Source organism: Clarias gariepinus, chromosome 1, assembly GCF_024256425.1.
Source record: "Clarias gariepinus isolate MV-2021 ecotype Netherlands chromosome 1, CGAR_prim_01v2, whole genome shotgun sequence".
NCBI classification, from domain to species: Eukaryota; Metazoa; Chordata; class Actinopteri; order Siluriformes; family Clariidae; genus Clarias; species Clarias gariepinus.
Window position 1 is genome coordinate 41,875,123 of NC_071100.1, and position 12,494 is coordinate 41,887,616.

The 12,494-nt window shown below is 35.8% G+C and overlaps 1 protein-coding gene across 1 annotated transcript; it reads left to right on the forward strand.

Moving 5' to 3' along the window:
• Window positions 1–7,934: 7,934 nt before the first annotated feature.
• LOC128534677 (uncharacterized protein KIAA0040) lies at window positions 7,935–11,486 on the forward strand. Its single transcript, XM_053509135.1, has 2 exons — window positions 7,935–8,183; window positions 10,047–11,486. Exon 2 carries the CDS (start codon window positions 10,395–10,397, stop codon window positions 10,743–10,745), a length of 351 nt encoding a protein of 116 aa, XP_053365110.1. The 5' UTR covers window positions 7,935–8,183; window positions 10,047–10,394; the 3' UTR covers window positions 10,746–11,486.
• Window positions 11,487–12,494: the final 1,008 nt, after the last annotated feature.

The following is a 12,494-nucleotide window of genomic DNA, read 5'->3' on the forward strand; positions in this document are numbered from 1 at the left end:
GGAGTGCTGCATACTGTATAGTTTAACACAGTCTAGTTTAAAAAGAGTATAAGAGAGCTGAGTTTATGCAACACATTGGACAACTGGTTGGGGGATTGTGCCGAAATGGCAGCTGACAGAGGAAAAACCAGAAAGTGTATAAAACCATTACAGCCTGAACCTGCTAAAATAATTCTCATATAAGAATCACTCACATTACAGTTTTAAGGAAATTTGTCCAGTGGTTTCCCAATTTTGAATAATTTCCTGTTTTTTCCCTATTCCCGCAGTTCCCAGAATTTGTGGCCAATCACCAACTGAAATATACTACACTAATCAGCTGGCAAATTGTTAGATTTTTTTAGAAGAAAGTTGAATTTTATCAGTTCTCATTGAAAATTAGTCTCGTCCTATTAAAATTAATTTGTAACTACACTAAAAAGCCAGATCGACTTTTATTTTAACCTATGTTTTTAAGTTGTAACTGTTTAATAAATTAGCTTCCAATTCTTAAGGCAATGCATTAAAATAATCTATTTAAATGCAATACTTATAAATAGACACAATCATTAAGTTCATATTTGACATCATAAAAACTATAGATGCTAGCAAATAAAAAATCTGAGAATTTCTGTTTTCTAATTCTGAAAATTTTAGGCGCAATTGCAATTAAAAAACATTAATCCTTCAGGGTATGCATTTCGGGGAAAATCTAGATTGACAATTACCATTTGTGTCTAAAAATGTTTTTTTTGGTGTTATTTTGAGTAAATGGCATAAATCTAAAACAGGAGAAATGGGGGAGGTTGGATGGACATTAGACAAATGGTGACAGTTGTTTGCTTGCTGTAGCTTTAAATTAATTTTAATAAGATCGGCTTTTACAACTAAACCAATAAAATTAAATAATACATACTAAAATGACATGTTGCCATATTTACTAATGTCTAAATATTGACACAACAGTTGGCACAATTGCAAAATCACAATTTCTTTTAGGATTGTGAACTTTATTTAACTTTACTATTTGTTCCAATAATAGTGCTTTTATTGGGTAAAATTAGGTGACTGTCACAAAAGATGCCATGTTCTAACTGATTTAACTCATATACAGTATATGTACTGTAAAGTACAAGTTTGTAAACAGCAGTCAAAGGTTTTGATACAAGATTGTATTTATTTTCTACATTCTAGAACAAAACTAGATTTCTTTCAAAAAGTTAAAAGACCTAAGGTTTCTCTGCAAAAAAATAAATTGCGTACACTCACTCATCTTCTACACCGCTTTTATTCGACCCTGTATTCAGGGTCACAGGCTTAGAGCACGAGGCAGGGTGCACCCTGAACAGGTGCCAATGCCAATCCTTCGCAGGGCTCACACACATACACACTACGGGCAACCAGAAAACACCAATCTTTGGACTGTGGGAGGAAACCGGAGTACCCGGAGGAAACCTACCAAACACAGGGAGAACATGCAAACTCCAAGCACACAGAGACAGGAATCGAACCCGGACCCTGGAGGTGCAAGGCAACATACTAACCACTACACCACTGTGCAGCACAAATTGCATTCAATTTTTTAAAAAATAATTAAGAATTTAAAAAAAGAATATTGAAATACACTCATAAGAATATGAAAGAAATAAAAAAATATATACAATATGTACAGGGTTGCTATAGAATAGACTAAATAAAAGTGTATGAGGTACAGTATGAAGTGTAAAAATTATACAGGATAAGTTAAACTCAGTTTAACTGAGTACAGTTAGTCCTCATTTCTCTGGAAAATGAGCAAAGTACCAGGAAGTGTGCAACTTGTAGCAATGTGCAAATGTGCAACTTGATGAGTAATCTGCTACATCCTGACTTTGATGTGTTAGTAGGAATGTAGTGTAGTCCAAAGTCTCTCAAGCATTTGAGATGGTACAGACGCTGCCGGGCCTTTTTCACCACTGTGTTGATGTGACAGGACTATGACAAGTCGCCCTGTGTAATGTGAACACCAAGGTACCAGAAGCTGTTCACTCTCTCCACTGGGCTCTTGTTGATGACAGGGATCTGGTAGTTCCGGTCCTGCTTTGTACTCTACTATCAACTTTTTTGTCATGTTAATGGTTAGGAGGAGGTTGTTCCTCTGAACAAGCAATTAAATACTTTGGTAATTAAGTAACAACAACAGCCAGTTAAGACACAAAGTCAGCTGTTCTGGAATAGTTCGTGTAAGAACAGTATTTCCTAATACATTTGCTAAACTCCAACACCATGATAAAACTGGCTTGCTGGAAGACCATCCCAGGAAAGCAAGACCAAAACTTACTTCTGCTGCAGATGAGAAGGTCATTTACTGAAGAGTTACCAAACTCAAGTATCTGCAATTTACACCACCTAAGATAAGAGACATTATGAAGACTTTACAGATCATAAAAAGCAGACACATCTTAATATTAACTGTTCAAAGAAGATTATTGAATATGTTGGATGCCTTCATACAGTCATGTCTGAAAGTCAATTATTCAACAGCTTGTAGATCCACCTTTAGCAGGAACAACTTGAAGTAATCTTACATTTAATTTCTTACATTTCTTACATCAGCTTCTCATATCATTATGGAGAAATTTTAGCCCATTCTCTTTTATAACATTGTTTCAGTTCATTAAAGTTTTTGGGCATTAACTTCAGCTCTCACACAGCTCTCTTAAGGTCCCACCATAGCATTTTAATTAGGCCTGGACTTTGACTAGGCCATTCCAAAACCATGATGCTTTTATCGTTCAGCCATTCTAATAAAGAGATTTACTGAGGCGCTTTAGATGGTTGACCAAGCTTTAGTAGTCAGACAAATTGCCTTTCATTTGCCTCTAGAATCCTTTGGTATGCAGAGAAGTTTATGGTCTACTGACTGCAAGGTGCCCAGGTCCAGTGGCTGCAATGGCTGTGGATTGACAATAGATATGACTATAGAACATTGCTCCAGAAGTCTTGTGGTTTGTTCAGATGCAACTGTGTGCTTCCATGTTTTCTTTCATACAGATTTTCTCCTGACATTCCTTGGTAAAAAAAAAAAAATTGTTCAGTCTTTTTTGTCGTCTGTGTTTCTTGTATTTTACATTTAAATGAGCATCAGTGGGGCTTGCAGAGTCTGATATGTACCTCTTAAATTTTTGTGTTGTATTTTGTTTTGTTTCTTTCTTTTTCTTAGACCATTACACATGATGTTGTGCATGATGAAGTTTACCAGCATGAATTTGCTAGTAAATTTGCTGCAAACTTGTGGGAAGATTGGCTAAAGTCGTGAATGCTTTCCACTTGTGAATTATATTTCTCATTATAGACGTTGAACTTCAGATTGTTTGGAAATGGTTTTATAACCCATTCCTGGTTGATGTACAGTAGCAATTGCTTCTCTAACAACTTGTCCTCAAGTTTTGCCATTGTGGTAACACACCACAAAAGCAAAAAATAACTCCCCAAGACAATATAAGGAAGAAGCCTCCAGAGAAACCAAAATCAAAAGTAAATCCTTCCTTTTTTTGGTGGCAATAGATTGTGTCTGGGTCACATAGTGCGATTATGAGTCATTACTTTTCCACAACTGTACATTATAGAGTTAAACAGTGCTGTGCAGTGTATTAAAAGGAACTGCTGTACAAGAATAATGTGCATAGGGATACACATTTCAAATAATTAAATTCACATAACATACTTATTGGACCCTTCTCCCATTCCTTAACCCATACAATCTCAAGATTGGTGAAAAATTGTAGGCAAATTATTAGGAAGTTTGTCCGAAGTTTATTTCCATGCACACAGACCCTGAGGCAGGTTCGATTCCTTCCTCGGGGTCTGTATGCATGGAGTTGCATGTTCTCCCCGTTTGGTTGGTAACCCCTGGGTGCTTTGGTTTTCTTCCACAATCCAAAAACATGCAGATTAGGCTAACTGGCATTCCTTAATTGCCCGTAGTGTGTGAATGCGCATGTTATTTTTAACCTGAGGTCCTATCTTAGTGGGAAATCTGGAAATAAATACAATGGTCACCGTTGGACTCCATGCTTCCTAGTTGGACTACAGACGGATATACTGTATGGATGTAGTGATGATGCAAAAAATAATTCCCATGCCCTTCTCCCATGCCTTTCATTCTTTCGGTACAGTTATTTTTCATCTTACTTTATTCCCATGAAAATGATTGAACTGTACAGCATTCTTTAAAGCTGTTGTATGTGTAATCATGCAATCACACTTCACCTTTTTTTTCAGGAACTGCATCTCTTGTTTTTAATGCACCCTGTGAAGAAAATGTACCTACCTTTTAAACGGGAAGCTGGCCATCATTCATCTGCTACACTTACGGCAACATTATTGGTTCACTTGTAATTTTACCCATAAGAATTTACTCATTGAGAAGATTAAGATTTTGTCTCACTAAATGTATTTTTTTTTTATTTAGGTCAAAATAGGTTTATTAATTATTACATAATTTAATATATATTTGTATACAAATTACACTTTCTAAATCATTTTTGTGTGTCTCGAATGTAGTTTGTAGGGCACAAAGCAACATGGAAGGAAAAGCCCTTTAGTGGCTTGGGGCAAGAGGTCACTTTGTACAAATGAGGGCTTTCAAAGCTTCCCAGCTATGCTACAACTGATGCTCCTGGGCAACATTTGTTTTTGAACCATCTTGCACTGGAAAGATTTTGAGTCTTTTGTCCTTTTACAGAGATAGCAAAGCATATGGTGCAAGCACAAAGGAGTGTTCCTTTAGGCTAAGTACACCATAATAAGTTTCGGATTTTAGCCTCTTTTAGACATTCTTCTTCAAGGGACTTTTAAGTACACATCTTCTATATACAGTACCTTGCAGTTAATTTTGGAAAAAGAATTGCATCCCCATCCCATTTTTTTTGCAGATAAGAAAACAAATAAACAAAAAAAACTTTTTCCAGTTTAATTGTAGCAAAGACTGATTGATTGTATAAAAATTGTGCTTAATCTATCAAAACCACATCTGTATCAATGTTTCTCATGTACGAGGTAATAATGAATAAATAATCCCAAGGCACTGAGGTATAAACACTTAAAATTAGCTATTTTTTTTATCATTCTGTCACTAAATTGCTTGGAAAGACAAAGTTATGAAGGTAATATTGCCAACTATTTGAACTCTGATAGTCAGTAAGGTGGCTTGTTGTGTCAAATAATTTAGAATTAATATTTCAGAAAATTACTTTACAGAAACATAAGTTCAGGAGATTCAAACCTATTTGGGTGATAGTGGATAGTGTGACCATAAGCAAATCCACATATAGCTTTGACTATATGTTTTTACTATATGGTCAAAAAGTTCAGCTGCATATCAAGAAAATTATTTTGAATTAAAGTTTGGTGAGGTTAGCAGCTGTTCACTAAAGGAGACTTGAATAAAAATATTTTGTGGTTATTTTTGTCTAAAGTCTTTAAATGATGCCGACAGTAATGACAGCATGTTCTAATTTATTACAGAAACAGTGAAATAACAATAACCAGCAGCAGCTCTCTGACTTAAAGAAATAGGATCTATGTGGAGAGGTACTTTAATACAAAATCCAAACCAGGCATCCCCAGAATACAGGCTTTAGACAGGTAAACAGGACAAAAACCACCATACTGTTATGAGGTTACAATAGAATTCTCTACCCTAACCTCTGTTTGGTAGAGAGGGGTAATGTTCTGGTTTATGAGAGAAAAAAGGAGGATTGTCAAAACAATTCTCAAGGAGGATTGTTTTATTTACAGAATTAGTTCATTAATACCCCTATCTCACCTACGCGGTTTGACTCACGGTGAGATGCGGAGTTCCGCTGAAGTTCTGTAAGTCTAATACCCCTATCTCACCTACGCGGTTTCGCGCGGTGGCCTCCAGTACGGTTCATCATGAGTTACCGCGAGGTTTTGGCGCTGTGAGTACATTTCCATCTTTCCGCACGAAAAATTAAATGTTTTTTTTTTTTTTACATGTAAAATTAAACATGTTCAATGTTTTTGCCGGTCCTCGCGGAAGCTTGCGGTGCTTACAAAACTTCACGGAACGCCAGCGGAACGTCAGCGGGAAATCGCGGCGCCTCACGGTGCCTAACTCCGCATCTCACCGTGGGTCAAACCGCATACGTGAGATAGGGGTATAAATTACAACTAGCATAATTACAGCACTCATTTTTCCCAATAAATAATTTATTAAAAAAAAATTTGCACTGCTAAACAGCAAACTGGAATCTGCAAAGCAACTGTAAAAAACTTTACTGTCAATCTGTCAGTCTACAGTAAAGTAGATTGTATCAGTACAGTCCAGGAAGTCATGCTGGTAAGAGCTCAACAGTAAAATAATGTTAATGTTCTTGTGGGGTGAATATATGTGGGGAAACTCCTACCTATTTCTCTAAGTGGGAAAGTAGTTTTAAAAATAATTTCTTACAAATATATCCCTTTTAAACACTCACCAGACTTTCATTGACAGGGTTGTCCTATTTTAGTAATGCACTGCAATCTTTTTCCTTTAGGTGGTTTGTGTTGTGTGCCCCATGCCAGTTCTATACTGTTGTGCTAATGTTGTGCTAATTTTATTTTAAGCATAAAAAATACACATTAAGTACAAACATTAATATACATTTAGATTTTAGTATTTTATATGCTTTTGTTACAGCCTACTATACTGTCTGCTATTTGTTGCAACAAGTAAAGGGTTGCAACAAATGTAAATCCCCATTTTAAAAAAAAAAGGAAGGATGTGGTGGTGAATTTCCAAATAGGTAAGCAGACTAAGTGGATATGTGTGTCATGAGAAAGAACGAAATTTCTTTTAAAATACATTTATTTAAGGCATAGCATGATGTTTTTCCAGTCCCATCCCCTTTCACAGAACTAACCTAATGCATTTCATTTGCCTGACTCACTGTGTGTTTGCTGCTGGTTAGCAACAACTCATGCTATATTTGGTTTCTGCAAACAGTGTGCCAGTGTGATTTTTTTTTCACTAAAAGGGCAGCTCATAACCTGAGCTCCAACTTGGTTTTTTATTGCGTTATTCAGTAAGGCCCTGCTAATGCCCTTCAGGATGTAATCAAGATTGTGAACAGCTCACCACATGGTTTCTGGAGGTCTGCTTGCTTCATGTCATAGTAACAATGTGGTCTTTTGTATGTACCACATGGTTTTGTAAGATTTAACATGAGGTTGGTCTTAGAATCAAGACTTTGAGAAATGTTCATATGTCTGTTTGTCTGTTTTTTTTTAACCAAAAAAACTATGTGTTACTACAAAGTTTAACTCTCAAATAAATAAATAAAATATTGGATAAGAAATTTATATTACATGTTTATACACATTTAACAATGATAATTATTTGGATGACAAAACTCTTTGCTTTATTTAGCTGGAGACACGCCTTTAAACATACTTTCAGTTCTGCTTCCTGTACAGACCTGCTGATCCATATAAAATGAATGTAGAAAAAAGTTATCTTGTGAGCGTTCTTCAGCTGTGAGAGCTTTAAAATGATTTGAATTTCAATGAAAACTGACTAAAATGAAAACATGACAATTGTTTTGACTGTACAGTAGGTCTTACTTAAGTCAAAGATTTAAACATTTAAGTGTCAAACATTTTTTTATGAAATTATTTATGCCACCTTTACAACCTTTGTAGATGAAAATATTTTTGTCTTTCATACCTGTAAGGTTATTTAATTTATATGTGACTAAATCTGAAGCATTGTGGCTTTAGCACATCACTAGAATGAAAAAGAGTAGCAAATAATCTATAGTGGTTTATGGTAGCTGTCTAAAAGACTACATGAAGTAAATGTTATTCATGTTGGCTGTTGTACTTTCCCTATAAGGTAGTTCATGTTCATGCGCATACACTGTGGAAGTGTACCCCTTCAGCCCTCCCTTTCTGCTTCAGTGACATCACAGGGTAGTTGAGTGTATAACCTACCCACAAGAATGCATGAGTGTGAGGCAAAGCAGCATGTGGGACACAGGATTCTTTCTTCCAATCCAGGCCTCTATATAGAATAAGGAAGCTCCAGGGCATAACTTGTGTAGTGTTTAGTTGTACATGTGGATAAAAAATATTAGAAAGTCAGACAGGATCTAAAAATGGTCATATGATGAGAGAGAAATCATCTGGACTTTTATCATCTGGGTGTTTTAACAAAAACGGTAAGGGCAGAGCTTTGATGGTGTTTGTGGCTTCCTGAGAAGTAAGAAGTTGCTGTTGTGGTGTAGAGCATTTACTCACATGCCCACCACTTACATAGCATCAAGAACAGCTTTCTCAGCATATGCTGCTTCCGATCAAATTTTTGTAATAGTGCAGTAATGTGACTGACATTTTTTTGTGAATATATATATAAGTATGTATGTATGGTTGTTTGCTGTCACTGCTGCTCAAATATCTATATATATATACACTGTATATATAAAATTATTTATTTATCATAAATTTAAGTCCCATATTAGGAGAACATGTGTATTAAATTATCAAAAATCTAAACTTGCCAGTTCTAAATTAAGGGCAGTCTTTAATAAAACTCAAATGCCTTTTCCTTTGTGTAAACATTGCCTTAATCGGTTTAAGAGCAGCAAATGATGTAATTGTTTTAGAATAAGGCTAGCCATTTATGTTCATAGCTCCAACCAGTTCTGTGCAGATGGGGTTGAAGATAAGCAATGGTAAAAGGATTTTATTTCTAGTAATTCTTGGTCTAACAAGTACAGAGAGTGTCCTTGAGGAAACAATACTCTTTCTTTTGTAAAATAATTATGCTTCAGCACTTTCACTTAAAAATATAAGTCATGTATTTATTGATAGATGGATAGATAGATAGATAGATAGATAGATAGATAGATAGATAGATAGATAGATAGATAGATAGATAGATAGATCTGCTCAAAATAACCCTGTGTATACAGTGTATTAGCATATGTTAGAATTCCTGTAAGTATTGTTCTAGACTGATTCCAATAAAATACTCAGTTAAGATGACACTATTTATAAGGTTTAGGTATGGTTTACATGGTTAAGCCTGGGTGTTTATGATCCTGTGACCAGTTTCCTGGTACTGTATATAGTTAGTGATCAATGTTTCTCAGTGGTCATGATGTAATAGCTGCTTAGTGCATATTAACATAGTATAGTATATACTGTATGTATGGCATTTATGTATTAATGTATAAACTATGCATGTGCTGGAAAAGAATGTGTAAGTAATAAAGTTACAGTTTAATGCTTCAAACTGACTTAATCTGTGGTTTAGAAATGGTTTCCTGTTTACTATTCTGGAGAAGTTAGTGTGAAACTTATAGGGCCTAGTGCTGTTGTGGTAAAATCAAGACAGTGCTGTTGACAGCCTAATGCCTGCACACTTTGTTAGGTTAGGCCTACAAGAAATACGCCTTGGTTGTCATGAGAAAACAAAACTTGTATATCATTTAACCTGTGACACAAATTAAGCAGCCAGGCAAAATAACAAAAAAAGAAAAAGATCAGATTCAAAGGGTAATTCATGACTTGAATTGAAAAATAATTAATTACATCTTATTTAAATATTACTAATATTTCTAGACATTTAATAACATGACCCTATCCGTTGAAGCATAGTAAGATAATCCACCATTACCTTCTATCCCTATAAAGGAGTAGACTAGATCAGTTCTTGTCCTTGTTAATATTCATGGCCCCTTTTTAATGTGTTATTCAGAAGAGTCCAGGGTGTTTAACCTCAGCGTTGCAGCGTTCTTAGACAGACTCCTTCCTGTAAGGTTAGGCTGAATGTGTGTAACTGCTTGTGTAAGGAGTTATGAAGATTGGTGATTATAATTCTAGAATTACAATGCCCTGTTTTGACCATTATAAGCTTGACTTAAATTTTTAATAGGCATGACTGAATTCATTAAAGATCATATTCACTGTACAGAAATGTTATGATGCGGTGTGGGTATTTCATGTCTTCTTTTACCTTTGTCAAAGCATCAGTGCATGCCCTAGATTTCAATCCACCACCCCTCTGTCTCTCTTCGCAGAAAGATCAGCATTCTATCACATCTTGGAGAGTCAAAGCAGAAGAGACTAAGCTGCAGGTGGAAGTTTGATGTTGCTTGTTTGGCTGATCTGGACACAACACAGCCACTGCCTCTATGGTCCTTCTTACTGGAACATTCAAAGGCAGACTTTACATAAAAAATGTTCTGGTGACTAATTTTACCACTTACTCATCCCTCATTTGGTAATGCGAGCAAATGCAAATAAAATGAGCAGGAGAATCTTCAAGAAATAAAACAGATTGCATTATCTGTGGTGAAAACGCTTAAAGAAACGAGTGAGTTATTACTAAAAGGGGTAATATTGGTTTGATCTGCATATGAATTCTTATGAGCCAAGCCATGAGTGAGCAGATTTCTGATTTCTTCAAGAATTGTTGGACATTTTTGATCACCAAACACAACGAGGGCATTTACAACACAGTCTGTATTGTGGTCCTCCTTATGCTGCCTTTACTTGTTTTCTTCACTTCTCTGGTTATTTGCTGTCACTGCTGCTGCTCATCCTTTTGCAGAGGATGTGACTGTTGCTGTTGCAGAGAGCCGTCTACACAGACAGGGACACATGTTGAAAAGAAAAAAAAGAAAACGAAGAGGGATGGGCAGAATGAGGAGGACTTGTGGATTTCAGTCAAAACGGACCCAACGATTCCTGATAGACTGGCCTTCACCACTGTCTAGTTGGGCCAAGATCATAACACACACACACACACATACACACACACAATGGTTTTGGAGTGATTAACTTATTTTGGTGAAAAAAATGTATCTCTTTATCTTTTTATCAATTTAAACAAGCAAGAATAAGAAAAGAACAAATGCAATCAAATCCTTTCCCTACCCCTAAAATGTGATATATAGAGTATTTAAGTGAGCATATACAGTACTGTACAGTATGCTACAAATATTTTTAACTGTGCAATAGAGGTGGAGTACACATACAATACAGCATTGCTGACAGAGTGGAAAGAGCTTCCTGAACATCCAAGAATTCCATTTTTGTTAAGCAATATCAGCCCTGTACAAAACAAAGGCCTGTAATATTTAAACGATATCAATATTGTTAATACACCACTCTTCGGTGTATTCTACTTACAGAAAAAAAAATAAGAATGTAGATTTTACCAAATTAGTGTGGCCCCTAATCTGTTATTACATACTTTAGGCAATCTGATGGTTGAAAAAAGTTTTGACTTTATGTGCTAAAAATGAGGAAAAGTATTTAAAAAAGCATGGACATGTTACATTTAGGTGTGTGTGTGTGTGTGTGTGTGTGTGTGTGTGTGTGTGTGTGTGTGTTTAAGAATGGATCTACAGTACTTATGCAGCATGTTTAATTGGCTTTCTCTATGCTGTCAGTGTATGTAAATGATTACAGTCCTGTGTTTTGTGTACCCTAATTAAAGGTTCTGTATTTTTCTATTTTGTATAAGACTTTCTTGTGCTAGCATAACTCTTCTTGCATATGCTGCTCAAACCCTCTCAGACTTCTCAGCACATCACTTTTCTCATATGCTATTTTACTAGTAACTTTGGGTGCATGTATTTTATTTACTGTTCTTTATTCTGAACATATGATGATACTAAACGTCTGTTCCTCCAGATACACAGGCACTAATGGAATGACTGAGCTTTTTCAAACATGAAGTCGTTCGCTCTCTAAGCAACACACAGTGTGTGATGGAACAGTGTGAGCTATTAAAATAGCTCTAATCCATCCACAAGTCGGTTTCTTCCACTAACACAAGCACTCCTTGTTTTACCTCAGCTCTGGCTCCAGCTACTATACAGTAGGAGGAGTGGAAAAACACAAAGGCAGTTTGTGAGAGAAGTGTGAGATTGGCCTGATGTTTAAAAAAAAATCTTTTCTTTATTTTTAAATAAAGTTTTGATACAATAATAAGACAATTGCTCGATACCACAAGGCACTTCACTGGAAATGTAATAAAGGACATAAGGATTTTTAACCTCCTCCAACACACACACACACACACACACACACACAAGCTTTCCCTTAAAATCAAACATTTCCTGCCTAAACTCACCAGTATCTTAATTTAGGTAAAATTGTGCACAAGGCTAAAGGGTGCAACTTTTTGCAGAAGTGAAAGAGTGCTGAGTGCTGAACCAGCGTGGCATTCAAAGATAGGTGAGCAGCCAAGATATTATCAATGTTCCCAGCTGTTTTGCAAAATCTAACCACAACCCATCAATGCACATGTGTAAATGCTCAGATACAAAAGATTTTGGACTAATTAAAATTATACTGTATGTGATATTTAGATTGAACTTAAGGTAGTTGCGTTGCATCTTAAGCACAATAGCACAACATGCAAGTCTTTGGACTGTTGTAGAAAACCGGAACCGGAACTAATCTAAAAGCACCTTTCAGTACTTACCCAAACCACCCCAAGATGGTTGTAATATTAA

Coding starts and splice junctions, on each gene's coding strand:
- LOC128534677 (XM_053509135.1), top strand. CDS start 10,395: ATGAGCCAAGCCATGAGTGAGCAGATTTCTGATTTCTTCAAGAATTGT.